This window comes from Gopherus flavomarginatus, chromosome 4, assembly GCF_025201925.1.
Source record: "Gopherus flavomarginatus isolate rGopFla2 chromosome 4, rGopFla2.mat.asm, whole genome shotgun sequence".
NCBI lineage: Eukaryota > Metazoa > Chordata > Testudines > Testudinidae > Gopherus > Gopherus flavomarginatus.
The window spans coordinates 56,512,206-56,530,100 of record NC_066620.1 but is presented as its reverse complement, the minus strand read 5'-3'; the positions used below and the strand labels follow the sequence as shown (position 1 = coordinate 56,530,100).

The window sequence follows — 17,895 nt, the reverse complement described above, 5'->3', positions numbered from 1 at the left end:
ATATGATTGTAGACCTACTGTGGAAATAACTTTTTCTGGCTTCTGGCTGTGCCATCCCTTCTCAGGTGGACTGGCTGTTCAGATGCCCTTTTGAATAGTAGTTTTATATATCATCATCATCATCATGATGGCAGATCCCAAAGGAATGTGGCCTTGTTGCAATTCAAGCACCATCCAGATCAATCTCTGGCAAGGTGGTCTGGTTGGATATTTGGTTTGCATCCATCTCTGGTAAACCTTTCATGCCACTGAAGATTTTGATGCCAACATTATCACCAGCTTTATAGTGGCATTCCTTTGTACACATTCTTTTAATTTGTTGGCCTTCCCATTCTAATGAGTCTGTACTGGTAAAGGTGCTGAAACCAAACCACCACTGATGGACGTAGTTGCTGTGATATGGAGCAACTGACAATGACAATGAGAATTTAAAAGCTTAATTCAGTGTTCTTCAGCTTTCCTCGGTGCCTATGTTTTGCTGCTGTACAACAGAGTCGGTATAACTGGTTCTATAGACCCAGAGCTTCATAGCAAACATTGTCACAACATCTCTACAGAGGCAACTGAAGGGCCCAAAACATGGCAGCAGTGTACACATCTTCCAAGCATCTTCCAGCACTGTTTATGACACTACTGACCTGAAAGTTGCCACCTGCTCAATATTCTGTCTGGGCAGATTAATACTGAGCAGGTTGTAATCTGGAGCTGGAGGCTGTTTGATGATAATGGCCAGCAATTTAGTCTTCTCTGGATGATGATCATAGTGGTCCCTTTTGGCCTTGGAATCTATGAATCTGGCATTGACTGAACCACTTTGTTTTGTTTTGTTTTTCCATTACAGAACTCTTGTCACTATCTTCCCAGGGATGCCAAGTCACTTCGTCAGATATGACAAACTTGCTTGATGCACTGAATCAGAGGCCTGATGGAAGTCTATATAAAGTGCTGCTCTTGGCTTATGAAATGCAGCCATCTTCTCAAAAAGCTGTCTCAAGGTAAAGATCTGGTTGACAGTGGAATGGCCAGGTCTAAAGTTGCCCTGAGTATCCTGGCTTTTGCCATGAAGGGCATTGTTAACTCAGGACATTGACATGGAAATAAAGACTTCCCCTGGGACTGACAACAGTGTAATACTTCTATAGCTGCTGCATTTGGCCTTATTGCCCTTTTTGAACAGAGGTAGAACAACAACCTTCTCCCAGAAGACTGCGGGGAGCCAACAGAAGTCTTCCAAGATTCCCTCAGTATAGCCCATCTATCAGAGCTTATCTAAAATAATTACAAAGACCACAACCAAAACAACTGATTTTTATTAACTAGGGAATTAGGAATAGGATAAACAAAAGGAATGGGAGAGAAGATTAATAATACTGAACAGATTTATAACCATGTACTCTTTCACCCAGTAATTACAAAAGGGGTTAAGTGATGACTGCTCCTTATACCCTGTTCAGATGCTGCTGCTGAGACCAGGATTCGATAGATGACAATGACCCACCGGACCACGATCACCCACTGGAACAGCTACCGCAGCAGAGAATGGCGATGAACGATGATGAAGAATCAGGTAAGAGGCCTAACTAACTTCCCACCCTAACCCCCTTGCATCATCCTGCCTGTTTGTAAGAGTCCTAACCATTCTAGGTAAAACCCCATGGATGGATGGATGCTTTCCTTAAAATAATGAACCCCAACGATAAACTAGATCTTTTTCCATTCAGAGATGAGATGTTTTCTAGGTGGATAACTGGTGTCTGACCGCTTCCTTTCTTTCCAAGGAAAGAGCGGAAGAGAGACGGAACTTTCCTGCTCTTTCCCAGCCTATATAATCCCCTCCGTTGCCTAACAACAAGCCACTAGATTTCCCGCCTTTTCTTTCCTGAAGGGAACAAGAAGGCTGTCTAACAAGGCGGACTGCTTGTTCTTTACAAACCAAAATGGCAAACAATAAATGGAACCATATAAACACCACCACCAAGTATCAGGTCATAATTTGAGTAAGGTGGAACTCACAGTGGCTGTACTGGAACTTCCAGCCCCTCTTCAAATGGAAGAGGGACTGCAGGAAATGGACAGTTGAGGAACATCTTGAAATGATAGTCTCACTGATACAATTGGTCCCTCAGATTTGGGCTGATGTTGCCATCTCAGTTCCATGTTGAATAAGCTGGTGGCACTTCCCTTCGCAAACACTGCATAGTTGAGTAAAGGATGTGAAGATTGTGCCTAGCAGCATCTTGTTTTAAACGGCTGCCTTAGTCAGCCCAGGATTCCCCCCTCACCCTTTTTTTTGTAAACATAAACTTGATGTTCTGAAATTGAACCCATTTAGCCTTTGCTTTTGCTCTTGATAAATGTCTCTGAAGACTCAGACTGTACCCCTCACTTTTTTTTTCTCAGCTTCAACCATTGTATCTGGCTCTTCGCTGATCCATGGGTGACATTGGAAGGGCAAAGGCCCCAGAGCTGAGCTGGCAGCAATCAGCCCTGATGACTTGAAACACCATTCCTCATCAGATGACGGAGGGAGTGAGATTTCAGTCTCTAATGCTTTGATGGCCCTAAGGAGTTCAGAACAGAGAGCCATTTGATAGCTTGGTTGTAAGAAGAGCTTTTGGTTGAATCAGACTAATTTCAGCCTAACAACTTTTTTTTTTTCTTTCAAAGTAGGAGGCACATTTTTGTCTCCGCGAACCCATACATCAGTGACTGTTGATCACCAGTGATTGTTAACGAGGACATGATCAATAACAGTCCTAGTGAAACCAACTGGGCTGTACCTGCTCTGTTTGTGAAGAGTGAATCAGCAATCACCATGTTATTGGCAGCTGCAAATTCTATCAGTTGTTGCCCATTTCTGTTCTTCTGCTGGATACTAAACTTCCTGAGAGTACTTTCACAGGTCACTATACTTTTCTACTTGTGCATTAAGTTGCCCAGGATCATGATGACATCTCTTCTCAGAGTTTCATTACGGCTTGATTGCAGTTGTTGGTAAAAAATATCTGCAGCTATGTTATAGGCCTTGGTTGGACCATACATGGCAATGATGGTAAGATGTCCGCAGCTATTATGGAATTGGATACTGAAAAGTCTTTTATTAATCACCTCCATTCCCTACACTGCCTGCTGGGCAATGGGTGAAAGTACAATGGCCATTCCTTGCTGGAAAACCCGTCAGGATGGCCTGAGAACAAAAACGTATAATCCTCAACTTTCTTTTCACCACTCCTGGCCAGTGTAGTTTAGATAAAATACAGATGTCAATGTTCAGACTTTTCAATTGCTTGATTTAACTGTTTCAGAAATGTGTTTTGATGTTCCAGGCACCAATTTTACATTTACCACCAACATGCAGGATCCTGGAATAGCCCTTTTGCAAGGTTTCTTTGGTCATTTTTGCATAAATGGCAGGTTGATTCAGGACAATTGACCAGATTGTTGCAGGTGGTTGGCTTTGGTGTTAAACACTCTCAACAAACTGGGGTGTCTCATAGTCAAATTTTGTTTAATTTATCTTTCATTTGGTTTTATTAGCAAATTCTGTTTTTTTTCCTCTAGTTTTGGAATAACTGAGCTCCTGCAGAAAGCAACATCCTTGTTAATTTGCCCATTACCAGCTGTGAAAGTAATGCCATTCCTTTTCCTGGTATAGTCTTAAATCCAGTGCAACTAGAAACAGATCCTTATTGTTATGATTGTCTGACTTCAAGAGACTTTTCACTGTCTGTCTGGATAGCTCTCTCAGCCATCCTGTTGCTCTGAGGATATTTTGGTGATAATGTGATAATCTCAAATCGTAGTGAATTCTTGAAAGTATTTGACTATTGGGGTCTATTATCAGCCATCAGAACCTGTAGTATTTCATGCCTTGCAAACTGTGATTTTTTTTTAGTATAGGTGATCTCCATTCTACTGCTTGTGTTTGTATTGTATCAACCAGGTACTAACAAACTTCAACAGGACTTTATTTTTAAAGTGGAAACCTCTTTACCATGCTGCTGCTGCACCCTCTGTAACTCTCACTCTGCCTCCAACTCCTCCGCCCTCCTTCCTGTTTCCTGTCCTTTCAGACTCCTAACAGCCAGTGCTCCCAGTTCTAATAATCACAGGCAACATCTAAACACCACAGTTTGTTAGTTTTGAAAGCTTCATGCATTTAGAGCAGTAATCAAAGAACAGTAAACAGATTTCTTTGTCAGATTCAAATTAGTCCATTTTTTTTTTTTTTTTTAGTCAGTGTTTACATTGTGGCCAAAGTTACCTACTTGTTGGGAAGGATATTTGATACTTGTTTGTCTTCTGATTACTCAGTTGCACTTTTTGATTCACCTCTACAGTAACATTTTCATTTACATAATCTTCATGCCAACAGAAGTATAATAATTTTCCTTCCACATACATGGTCACAAGCTTCAGTTTCAGATCTTCTTTCCTTTTCTTAATCTATTATATAACCGATGGTCAATATATTTCTTCACTATCTCCCCTCTTACTCTGCCTCTGGACTAGTTATTTGACTATGGATGAATCTGTTTAAGAAATGGTGCTGTCCAGTGAAGAGGTGGCTGTATAATATGAAATAAATGTGACTTAAATGCTTTCAAGTGAATTAAAGTAAATATCAGTTATGTGAAATGAAAACAGAAATGTATAGAGTGACCATGATATATGTAATTTTTAAGGAAATGTTTCCTCTAAATTTTTCCTAATCTAAAAATTAGAGAAACTGGTGTGGTTTTGTTTTGTTTTTTGTTTTTGTTTTTTGGAAGGGGAAGAAAAGAAAACCATCACCCACACCCTGTGGCTAGAAAACAGTAAAGGTATTAATATGCCTGCAGATATGGGAGATAATGAGTATTCAGTGATTGACAGAAATTGGCTGAAAAAGAATTGACAGAAGTTCTGTATACCATGTGTTTTTTAGTGTAAACATGTGGTTACTAAAAGATGTAACAGAAATGTTCATGAGACTGAAATAATATTCCCAGTTTTCTAAAATCACATCCTGCACCTTATGCTCATGGGAGCATAGAAAGGTAATTAGAAGAGTTACAAAAGCACGGAATAATTAAACCTGTAGGCTTAATTTAGTAGGCTGCCCTGATTGTACACATTCCTGAAAAATGAAGGGCCCAATTCTACAACTTTATTTATAGTGCCTATAAGACTACGTAACAGGTGGAGTAAAGGATTACTCAGCATAAGAAAAGGTGGCTGAATCAAGCCTTAAGTGGAGAAAGTATTGAGGAAAGAATTTGGTATAGTAACAAGGGTTACCAGTTTTGGTTGGACAAATTCCTTGAGATTTCATCAGCTTACATAATCTTTAATGCCTGGAGATTCCAGGACTACCCCGGAGGGATGGAGACCCTAATAATGACGTGCAAGACTGGTTCAATCAAATTTGCAATGTCTAAGAGGGCTTTGCAAAGTCATTGGATTGGGCCCCCTTAGCTGCAAAGAAGACTCTGTAAATGTAATTGCCCTCTGCTTTCCCTAAATCCTTATGCTATGCCACGTGTGATAGGCAAGAAACAATTCCATGGATTTCAGGGAGGAGGGAGTTAAAATTAATTATTCCCTTTCTTAGTTGTGGCTGAGCTAAGCTTGAGTGCACCTCAGGAGTGATGGAAGTGACCACATGGACTGATCCAGTCATTGTCTGAGGGCTGCTCTAATTTATATTCAGCTGTAATAGCCCTCTGAGAAGGTAGTGTTGGTCCCCTGACCCTACCCCTACCTGGGGCAATTGCAAGAGAAGGAGACGGAGCTCTCTGGTGGGATGTATATAATCCAGGAACTTCCCATAGTGCCAGTTCACTGGGCTTTATGGAACTTTGCATTGGCAGAGCTGGCATAAAGAGGCCACCGAAGAATCTCCAAGGGGAACTAATGTGTCCACAACTGGTAAAAAACTCAGCGGTATTCAGGGAACATGCAGATGCACACCGCAGGTTCACAGGGACCAGCGGAGTGATGAATTATAATGCATGTGTGTAGGAGAAAAAGTAGAGCATTGATCATTGGATTGCAGGGTAGGTGGGCGACAGAACCAGAGAAATCAATGAATGCAATACACATGTGCAGAGAAACCACCACAGTATTCACCAGTAGTGAATGCAGTGATGTATAGAAAGGGCTGTAAGAAGATTCAACAGTATATGCAATGCAGTTGTGCAGAGAAATCGCCTGGGGTTTGAACAGTAAGCGTAGGAGGCAGCTATAGGGGGAGAGTACCGAGTGGTCACATACAATACAGGAACTTCTATTTTGCGGAGAAGCCACTGGAGGATTCCGCAATACCGCATGGAGTGCTGAGAGCACAGGAACCCCGACGCTATACACGTGTGCAGAGGGACCACTACTCCCCGCTAGGGGTCGCCAAAGCACATTAACCCCGTTTGTTTTTCCCGCACTTGCTTCACATCCCTTCTCTCCCCCCCTGTAAAATCCGCACAGAACGCAGACAAGTAGTGGGCGTGGCGTCTCCGCCCCGCCCACCGCGTCCCTTACGTGCGGCCGTGCCCCCCCCCAAGCAAGCCGGTGTCTCGAGACGCCCGCGCGCTGGTGTAGGCGCTGCCGTCCCTTCCACTTTCCCCTACTCCGCGAGTTGGTTTGTTCCTTCTCGTTCCCCTCACCCCCGGCTCCCCGCTGTGGTCGGGTCTGGCCCGACCCGGCGGCTGAACGGAGAACTCGCTCCCCATTGAAGTACCGGCTCGAGAGGAGGCGGGAGAGTGGCTCCCTGGCCCGGGCAGCACCATGAGGTGAGCGATCGCCCCACCCCCGCACCGCGGTGTTTGCAGGGGGTGCGCTGTGGGGCTCTCCGGTGGGAGGAGGCCCGAGAAGGGGGGCAGCCCGCGGGTCTATGGGGAAGGGTGGGCGTTGTTCCAGGGGCGGGTTTCCCTGCGCCGTTGGCTTGTTGCTCTGTGAAAACACGCTGGGGGCCGTTGGTTCTCAGCCGTTGTGTCTGTTCCCCGGCAGGGGCGTTCGGGCGCCGGCCCGGCTCCGCAGGGATAATGGCCAACCCGCCTGGCGCCTTGGGGAGCGAACGGGCCGGGCGCGGCTGTTCGTAAATGAGAGAGTCCCCGTGATTTGTGTGGCGCGAGGGGCCGGCTAGTGAGCTCCTGGCGCGTCCTTTTTGGGGGGGCTTGAGGCTACTCGCGATCCCATGTCCAAGGCGGGGAGGGAGAAGCGCTGCCCTTTTATCGGCGTGTGTTGCATTGCAGCAGCTGGGTTTTTCCCCGTATAATCAATAGAGGCAACCCCCCCCCCCCAGCAGTGGTGAATCTGTCGTTTTTAGGATTTGTTAGTTCAGATGCAAACATCGAGCCATACATTAGTCATTCCCTTTTTTGGAGTGTGTGTCCATTTGTCTACGAGACGGAACCTTTTATGTGGTCGTATTTGCTTGGAGATTATTTTCCACCCCCTCCAGCCGTTTCGTGCCTGTTCTGTGTCCGTAAGCTCTCTTTAGATTGGTGCAAGACTTCGTGAGAAATGTGACTTGGTAGACTGAATGCTGGTATATTTGGAGATGCACTATTGTGATCCATATAGGCCTACCCATTAGGTTAAACAGTTGGGGGGAAGGGGTGCTGTAAATTGCCCTTCAAAGGTATTGTCTGTCTTGTAGTTAGATTTGAATCTTCTTTGTGTTAAAGATTAATGATAAGCAGTTGCCAAGTCCTTTAGAACACAACAGTAAGATTTACATGATATAATCTGCACATTCCTTTGCTGTGACAAAGTGTCAAGTCATAGGAATCCTTAAATTTGTGAAGAAGTTTCTATTTTAAACTTTTTTCTTAAGGTTTGTGGTTTTTTGTTTTCCCAAGGGCAAATATGCATGAAGGCTTAGCATATGGAGAGCTTGGTTCATTTTTTCTTGCATTCTATTTCTCAGATGGCTTTATTATATTTTGTTTGTAGTTATTTATGCCTTAAATTGGTTTTTTTAGAGCTGTTATGATTTAAGATATAAATTACAAAACTTTTTTCTCATTTGTACAGCTATTTTTCACAAAGTGGCTAGTTTTTCAACACTTGTAAAATACTCAGTTTATAGTAATTGCATATTTTGTGCATAGTAGTCTTGACTATTTTGATAATTTTAAAAGCCTAGTTTTCTATCTAATTTGCTGCATATTTTAGAGGTGAATTTGTTTAGGCAGTTTTGAGACCATCATTTTACTTAGGCCATGTCTGCACAAAAAAAGGTTTGTTGGTATAGTTATACCAACTAGCTGTCCTATTGTAGATGCAGCTCTCTTTCGTCATTTTAGCTTGCACTGGTTCAGTGAGTGAAATAAGCTATACTGGCAAAAACATTTGTGTTAGTTTAGAAGTGTTACAAAAAATCATCCCCAACAACATTACCAGCAAAACTTTCTAATGTAGACCTCCCCTTAGGCTGTCTAATTAGAAGTTTGTATAATTGACTTTAAACTGTTTGTATATGTATACAGCATCTAAGCAAAATGTCTTACACGTATGGTAAAATCTGTGTATTTATCTTTAAATACTAAATGGCAACTGTTTTTAAAGAGGGAAATTGTCTGAAATTAAATGTTCATCATGAATGATTGCTGATATTTTAAAGGAACCTCAACAATTCAGGAATTGTGAAAAATCCAAGTATTGCCCAAGCATGCAAATTATATCAGTTTAACTAGTTGTTAAACCAGTTTTGTTACATCAGTGTATTCCCCTTGTGTTGGACAGTGTTAAATTGAATCAGTTTCTCAATCGATTTAGTTAAATGGGTGCAACATGTATGTGTACTCTTAGGGCTTGTGTAAACTAGGATAAAAGGTGTATTTCTCAAACATGGTAGTTAATTAATGCCTTTTAACTTGTCTTTACACAGTCTTATAGACAAGTATGTTATGTTATATCTTAAAACATGTTTTCTGATTAAGGTTAATCCTTTGGGGGATGGGAGGGGATGACAGGAGGAGCCTATGCTTCAGTGTGACCACCTAATATGTCAAGCATAACTTAGCAGAGATAGCTTCCAAGTTTTAATACTTGGCCTAACACCTTTTAAAAATATTTTATTATAGTCTAGACAAACCTTTAGGTATAAATGATCGTAAACTAAGGTGTAGTTCTGAGATGGAGGCTCTCCTACTTTTCTATAGAAAATAAGCTCATAGCTTGATTTATAACAAGCAAACAGAATGTATACAATTGGCACTCTGACAGATATAAAAGGAATAGATGTGCGGAATCTTTCCATTGTATGCTGATAGAGAAAATTGTTCTGAACTATAAGTTCAGTGTACACTTTTGTACTCTCAGGCATGCGATAAGGCACATACGGCAAAGTCATCAGAAAACTGTTCTCCTTCCATCCCAATTCTGAAGTTATGCTGGACTGACTTATGAATGGCTGCTGCCATATTTGGGGTAGCTAGGTGGTTAGAAGTTAACATACAGTAGCTTTCCAATTTTTCCCTTATTAAATACAGCTTGCTGTAACTAACCAATTCTGAAATCTATGCAATGTAATAGACAACACAATAGGTTATATATGTAAACATCAACAATAAATACCAGACCTTGGCAATTAAATTTTCTAGTGGCTTGTTTATAGCTGAACATTATATAACAACTATGTAGATCTTTGGTATTGAACACACACACTTCAGCTGAATTTTAAATCTTGAATTGCTCAGGAGTAAAGACAGGTTTCTGAAACAAAACTTGTTTTGTTACAGGCACTTAACTATGCAGTAGGCTTGCTTTTTTTTTCTCATGTTGGGAAGGTAAACAGTTGATTCTTACATGTCTGTTGCTTTTTTTGCATTGTAACTGACAGAGTAGGTGTTGGTCTGACTATAGTGTTACGTGAATGGACTAATCTCGTAATAGGTATCCAGAAATAGGTATACATGACTGGGGATTTCCATAGCCGATTGGAATGCTGAAAAAAGTGGCTGTTGAAATATCTTAGTTTAAGAATGCAATAATTTACAGTAATTGCATATCTTGCTAATTGCATGATGTAACTTTTGTTTTGATGGTGGTGTGACTTATAATAGCAGAAATTTGTTTAAACAAAATTCTATTGAGCAGTACTCTGAATATCTGTATCTTAGTGGTTGATGACTGACATCTTTCTACAATTCATGAAGAGTAAACGTTCAAAATTTTCATTTTTAATTATATTACCTTCTAATATGTTACTTTGTTTACAAGTGTCTGAGTCTGACCATCCCCCTTATTATAGGTTATACTACATTTTTATAGCACTTGATTTCTAAATGGAGAAGTAACAGATCTGATCATTCTAATTTAGTCAATTTCTTAGCAAGTTATATGGTTTCCTCATTCATGCTTTATTTAACTTTTTTTATTTTGATTTCTTTAAAACAACCTTCCAAAATTCTACTTACCTTGAGTAAATAATTTCTCTCTGGGTAAATATTGTGGCAAATTGCTGGTACTGTTATGCTGGGTCTCGTGCTTTCTCTTCTTTGGGGAAGGTTCAGGGCACCATTGCTTGCCTCTGAACTGGTATTTTAATTACCCCACTAGTGTCCTTGAGGAGGGGAGTGGAGAGGGAGGTATCTGGGCCCACCCTCTTCTCCAGGTCCCAACCCAGGTGCCCTGAGGTTTGTGGTGAACCACTTGAACTAGCAGTTCCTTCCCCTGGGCTACTTCCCTCTCCTGCCCTTCAGCTTGTGAAGGGGCTTCTTGTCCTCCTTCTACACAAGCCAGGTGCCCCTTACCTAGGGTTTCTTTTGGATTTCTCAGCCCACCACAGCACTCCTCCAAACTTTTCTTTTGTCTCTCTTCAAAACTGTTCAGTTCTTCAACTCCTTCAAACTGCTCTCTGCTCCAACTCCCACCCTGTCTGACTGAAGCAGGGGTTTTTATCACATGACTGTCTGCTGGTGCTCTAATTGGCTTCAGGTACTCTAGTTAATCTATAGCAAACCTTCCTCCCCTTACAGGGAATAAGGCTCCCTGCTAACACTCTCCTGCTGCCCTCTGGCTATGCTGTATCATATATATATATCTTGATATTTTAAAGGCTGCATTAAGATATAATTTCATTCACTACTCTATTAATGAAATGGGAAGAAAAAGTAGTTCCAAGCCAATAGTAGCAAAGCTTGCTTCATTAGGATATAGAATTCTTGAGGAATCTCAGGTGTCTCCTAGAGTTACTTCAAAAAGTGACACTACTCATGACAATAATACATTTATGGTAATTTAAATTAATATTGATACAGTGGTCAAGCAGAAAGAGCCAGTAACTCAGGAATGAGAGAATAAGAAGGGTATTACAGCATGCTTTGCTGTGTAGCGTAGAATGTCAGAATTGGGCTTTTGTTGTAGCTTTTACTACCTGCATGACACGTTACATATTTGGAATAGAAAATGTAATCTAGTTTTGAAATATTTGACAAAATATTGAAAGTGCATAGCAGTCAGTTAAATCGTACTGTATTGCTGTACATGTTCCCAATCACTAAAATTGCTCATTTCTCTAGAGTAAAATTGGAAGTGTAGGCAGACTTTTCAGGTGGGCACAAGAATTCAGTTCGGGTTACTCTTCTTGCTCTAAGTAGACTGAGGCTATGTCTGCACAATGAGCTCGGGGTCTGATTCCCAGCTCGCATACACATACTTGTGTTAGCTCAGTGAGAGCCAGCGCATGTGTAAATAGGAATGTAGCTGCAGTAGCAGAGGCAGCATGCGGAATACAAACCCGCTTGAACCCTGTGGGTACATATTTAGCGTGGCTTACACTGCTATTTATACTTACGCTAGCTCTCATCAAGCTAGCACAAGTATGTGTGAGAGCTGGGAATTGCCTCTCTCGCTCCTAGTATAGATGTAACCTAACAGACACATTGAGTCATCTGTCTGATACTATTGCAGATTTCGTTAGCTAGCGCTTCATTTGTGACAGTTGCAAGTAATTCTTGCACTCCCCCCCCCCCCCATCTGACATGGAATCTGACAACTGCTCTCCCCAAAGTCTCTGGATAGTTTAATGAATTGTTTTAGTAGTAGATTTTATAAGCTTTTATTCCACAAGATTATTAAATAAATGAAATGAGCATCACCCAAAATGCTTATTCTTCATAGAAGGCTACTTATGGCCATCTTATCAAGTTATATTGCAGAGATCTAAAAGTTACAAATGATATGGGGGGTGGGGGTCCAGGAAGGCATTCTAAAATTCAGCATCTGTCTGGAAGCATGCATGCAGGCTGCTTCCTCCTGATCCAGATGCAAGGCTCTATATTTTTAAGCAGTCAGATAAATTTGTCTTGCTCTTCTCTCTTCCCATTTTGAACTATAGGGCATGAAGGGCCAGATGGTCCTTTATCTACCTCCCCACAAAATGGGAAGAAGGTGTTCATTCAGCATCTATTCACTGAACACCTACCGGACACACTGAGGTCTGGCTTACACTACAAAGTTACGTTGACATAAGTTGTCTTGTCAGCCTATTTATGCATGTCTGTATAGTCAAATTTGTCTCTGGCTGATGTAAGTACCCTGTTAAGGCAATGCAATAAAACCATCTTCCTGAACAGCATTGAGCCATGGTCAACCTACTGAGGTCAGTGCAGTGCAAGTGTAGATACTGTGTGACCTTTGTCAACCCTAATGATTCTCCAGCTGTCCCAAAATGCCTGGCAGTGACTGCTCTGGTCACAGTTGTGAATTCCACTTCCCAGGAGTCTCAGAAGCTGGAATCCACCTCCTCTGGGTTTTTGAAATGCCTTTTCCTGGTTGCCCACTTTGGCGAGCTCACCTAGCAGTTCTCCCTTGTTGTGTTCAACTGCCCAACCAACCATGCTGGCTTCGCTCACTAAACATGCTCCTGCCTGGAGTAGACAGGAGGTATTGGATCTTCTGGGCCTCTGGGGAGAAGAGGCTGTGCAAGCACAGCTACAGACTACCTGCAGAAATGTGGAGATCTACAAAAAGATGCAGGCAAAGAGGTGTACCAGGGTCAGCAGCAGTGCCAGGTGAAAGTGAAGGAATTGTGGAAGGCATGCCACAAGGCCAGAGAGGCCAACAATGGATATGGTGCTGAGCTGCAGATCTCATTCTTACCATGAGCTGCTTTCCATATTTGGCAGAGACCCCATTGTGGATACCTTGGAGGAGCCCTAAACACAGACTCCTGCCAAGAAAAGTAAGGAGAAAGGTGTGGGGGGAGATGTGGTGGAAAGGGTTCAGCTATGTCAGGATCTGTTTGTGATGCTACCACAATCTAACCAGTCCCTCAAGCAAAGCACAGATGGCCGCAATGAAGGGGAAGGAACCATAGGTAAGTATGTGCATATATTTTCCCTTACAGTGTTTAAATGTAAAGATGGATCCCATCCCAAGTTAACAGGACACAGGTATTGACTTCTCATTGTCTGTTTGGTACAAGAAGAGAGAATGTTACCTCTTTGTTGTACTGCTTTCTGCTTTTCGTTCCCTGTAGGGTTAGGTGGGGGGAAGGGTATCTGGAGCAGTTTATGTATATAGGGATGTCCCCTGTATCTTCATCAGAGATCTTGATGAAACTTACATGGCGATACTGTGCAAGGTTTCCAGTGATGTCTGTCTTATTTCTTCCTCTGTGGTAGGACAGTTTCCCATGCCCACTCTGCGGTGACTTCAGCAGGCACCATTGGGAATAAGAGAAGGGAGTTTTGAAACTTATCTTTCCTATTCCGTTGTGGCTGTAAATCCAGTGATGCAACTGTTTTATCGGTAGCTGCTGCTGTTGCGGCCTTGAGGGGGTGCCCCCCCCAAACCCACTGAATGGCTGACCCGAGTGAGGAGGAGAGAGAAGACTAGGGAGGATATGTTCAGCACCAACATGGCGGATTGCATAGAGAGGTACAGAGAGGATAGGAGAAAATGGAGAAAGATCCATGAATCCCAGCAGGAAAAGGAGAGGAAAAGGAAGATGCACCAGGACATAAAGGGCTTCTCAGGCAGCAAACACAAATAGTGCAGTCTCTGAGTGACCTTACAGGTTCAGTAATCACAGACTTGCCATTTTTTGCAATCTCTGGAGAATTCCATGGTGGCAGCTCCCCATACCTTCAGCATTCCACATGGCATCATGGGCCACATCCCTACTCCTGCAACTTAACTCCAGAGAATAAACTCTGTTCTACAGCTTCATATACACTGGTCTGGGAGAGGCACAGCTGGTGTATATGTAGCCAAAATGGACTTCATTTGTGTGGTGAAATGAGCGGAAATGTTTGCTGCCTCTCAATGTTAAAGTTGTTCCATTAATTTAAATTAGAAGTTTGTATTGTCCTTTATTTGCACTATATTTGTCACTCAAAATTGTTTTTGAAATAGTCATCTTTATTAGTTCATCACACATACTGGAAAATGCATAATAGTACTCAAAGCACCCAGTATTTGTTGTTGTACAACACCACAGAACTCATAGGTTCAACTAAACACCCAGTCCTGTAGGTAAATTGACAGCAGGCACTGCATATTCACATATTCTCTAAAAGACATGGTATAATATTTATAAATCTATACCAAGCACTACACAATTCTAACAGCCCCCAAGCCTTCAGGGCCAGAGCACAGTCCAGCACAGCACACTAATGTGGCTGACTGTTTAAGTGGTCTTTCAAAGCATTCTGCAGCTGCATAGGTACACTTTGACCTCTTGTAATAGCCCTTGTCTGTTCAGACTTAGCAGACAGCAAACCTCCCTACCCTTTTGCCTCGCAGATATTATGCAGCACACAACAGGCAGCTATAACCATTGCAATATTTTTCTTACCAAGATCCAGTCTTGTGAATAAACACCACCAGCATCCCTACCAATCTAGCAACTGTCATTCTGCACCTGCTGAGCTGGTAGTTGAATCTTTCCTTTTTGCTGTCAAGGTGGTCAATGTGTGGCTTCATAAGCAAGGGAAGCAGGAAGTAGGCTTGGTCTCTCAGGATCACTACTGGATGTTGTCGAATGTCTCTGCTTGCAGCTTTGTGAACAGTTCTGTGTTCTTAAAGATGTGAGCATCATGCAAATTCCCTGACCAGCCCACACTGATCTCAGTGAAGCTTTCCTGGTGATCCAGCAATGCTTGCATAATCATATAAAAGGTAGTCCTTTCTGTTGATGGTCTCCATGGCAGGGATGGCCAAATGGTTGCTCACAAGCTGCATGTGGCTCTTTTACATTTAAAGTGTGGCTTATGGAGCACCTCACAGCCTCCTCCCCCAATTCTCCACCTACCATATTGGAGTGGGAGCTTGGGACCTCTGTATTGCAGTGGGATGGTGGCGTAGGGGCTTCTGTCCAGTGGAAGGTGGGTCTTGGGGCTTCAGCCCTGTGGGGTGTACCTGCCAGGGCTCGGGGCTTCAGCAGAAGTGGGGCTGAAATCTCGAGCTTCGGCAGTTGCACCCCAGCTCTCGGATTTCTGAAGATTGTTGCATGCAGCTTGGCAGGTCAGTAAGTTTGGCCACCCCTGCTCTATGGCAAGGTGGGTTGGTGCCAAATTAGGGATATGTGTGCTGTCTTTTGCTCCCACTGAAATTTGGGAGCCCCATTGCTGCTGATCCATCCACTGTTTCCTGCATGTTCCCGAGAGTTACAGTCCTTCATAGCAGGACATGATTAATGGATCTACACATGTACATGACAACTGCCCCTGTAGTGGATTTGCCAAGTCCAAATGTTTTCCTGCTGACCAATAACAACCCATGGCTGCAAGTTTCTGGAGTGCTATTCTCACTCACCTTTCAGCTGTCAGTGCATCTCTTTTTAGTGTCCTTCTGCTGGAGGACTGGGCAAGCTTGGCAAGATCCAGGAATGTGGCCTGTGATGAAATTGAGAAGCCTCAAACCAGCACACAAAAAAGATTAGACACAAACAGTGGACCCAGCCAGCTCTGCCTTGCTATATCTGTAACCAATGCCAGGCCTGGAGGGAGAAGAAAAGGAGAGAACTTGGCTCAGTTCAGAGTTGACTGGCAGGGAGATAGGCACTTGCTGCCTCCTTACACGAGGGAATCATTGCTAGAAGCCTGACAGCCATCAAGGAAGAAGCACTTCTTCCATGACTGAGGGAGATGGCTGAAAAGACCCCAGCAGTGAGTGAATTGTTAATGAATTAGAGACACACTGTGGGATTAGGCCCCTCCAATCTTGCATTGCCCTGCCCAAAGGTCCCTTAAACCATTGCAGGACGCCACAAAGGGGCGCTATTTGAGTTAAGCCACTACAGATTGGGCTATAATGGCCATGCCCCAAACTGAAGAGACAAGTGAGAAGTAGCTCAGGGCAGTGGATTTAAACTCTCTGCGGAGAGGATCCTGCCAGTGTATTTCACACAGTGCTCTGGACTGATCCCCCTTCCATACCTCCTTAAGAACTGAGACACCTCTGTCAGGGAAGCAAGGAGCTGGAAGTCAGATGCGCCAACCACTAGACTGCCGAGCCCGCCAAGCACCCTATTACACATCCTTTCACATTCGAAGGTTCTACAGCTACTGCTCATCTTCCGAAATCTGCATTCCTATGTGATCCCACCAATCGCTGCTTGTTTCTTGGGCCCAGAACCAGTGCTTCACTATCTGCAACTGCTTTTGAAATGCCACAAAATCCTTGAATTGTTTCCTTGTGTCCCTTAGGCTACGTCCAGACTACCCGCCGTATCGGTGGGTTAAAATCGATTGCTCGTGGATCGATATATCATGTCTAATCTAGACGCAATATATCGATCCCCGAGCGCGCTTATATCAATTCCGGAACTCCATCAACCCCAACGGAGTTCCGGAATCGACAGGGAGAGCCGCGAACATCGATCCCGCGCGGTGTGGATGGGTGAGTAATCTGATCTTAGATATTCGACTTCAGCTGCGTTATTCACGTAGCTGAAGTTGCGTATCTAAGATCGATTTCCCCCCCGTAGTGTGGACCAGCCCCATGTAGTCTGGCTGTGAAGAAATCAGAGACACAACATGGGTAAGGTAATGCTTTTTTTTGGACCCACTTCTGTTGATGAAAGAAACACTTGCTCAAGTTTACTCTTCAGAAGAGCTTTGTGTAAGCTTGAAAGCGTCTCTCTCTTGCCAATAGAAGTGGATCCAATAAAAGATGTTACCTCACCCACCTTGTCTGTCTTAATATCCTGGAACCGATATGACTACAACAATACTTCGTATTCAAAGAAATTGTCATGTCCCCCTTTGTTATGGTTATTCCTATGGCCCTGCAAATACTGGAGAGCTATACTTCCTGTACTTGCAACATTCATGAGAATGGAGTGGTGCAAGTTCCATGCTTCTGTCAGAGATGGTGGATAGCAAAAAGGGTTGTGCAGGTTTGTGGGACACTTTCTTAAAAAAGCCTGAAAATTATGGGATATGGATTACATTATAGAATGGAGGAAGTTATATACTGGAAACTTGATGCCTAGTGCCTGGAGATCCCTGCATGACTCATTTCTATCCCACAAGCTGTGAAAATATTCCAAAAAACATTGTGCTGGATAGGTGGAATGTGGCACACTGGGATACCTACCCATGGTGCACTGCACTTTGCATTGATGCACGCACTGCTGGTGAGCATACAAAATGCTGACATAAGTAGCCAAATATGTATGTGGAATATACGTACTTATGTAGATCGAAGTTTGTAGTGTAGACATGGTCTAAGGCAGAGCATCTGACAGGAGTCTCCACCCTGCCTTAGGCATATGTGTGCGTCAGTCTTGGGAGTACTTCATCATGGAACTTGGCTCCCTGTGCATTTCATGCATAACTAGTGTAGGAACAGAGCACTAAGCAGTGTTGCATGCATCTTCTGCTACTGGGAAAATCCATTTTTAGACTCAGGTTATGTTTTTTTCTCAACTTTGACCTTTCATCTAAAATCATTCCTGATACT

At 43.0% G+C, this 17,895-nt stretch overlaps 1 protein-coding gene across 9 annotated transcripts in view; it reads left to right on the top strand.

The window, feature by feature from the left end:
• Nucleotides 1-6,708: 6,708 nt before the first annotated feature.
• Nucleotides 6,709-17,895, top strand: part of ENAH (ENAH actin regulator) — a 190,547-nt gene continuing 179,360 nt past the window's right edge. For all 9 annotated transcript variants that reach the window (XM_050948508.1, XM_050948506.1, XM_050948505.1 and 6 more), the window contains exon 1: nucleotides 6,709-6,767. In XM_050948508.1, coding sequence (XP_050804465.1) covers nucleotides 6,763-6,767 — 5 coding nt within the window. In that variant the 5' untranslated portion in view covers nucleotides 6,709-6,762. The remainder of the gene's footprint in view (nucleotides 6,768-17,895) is intronic.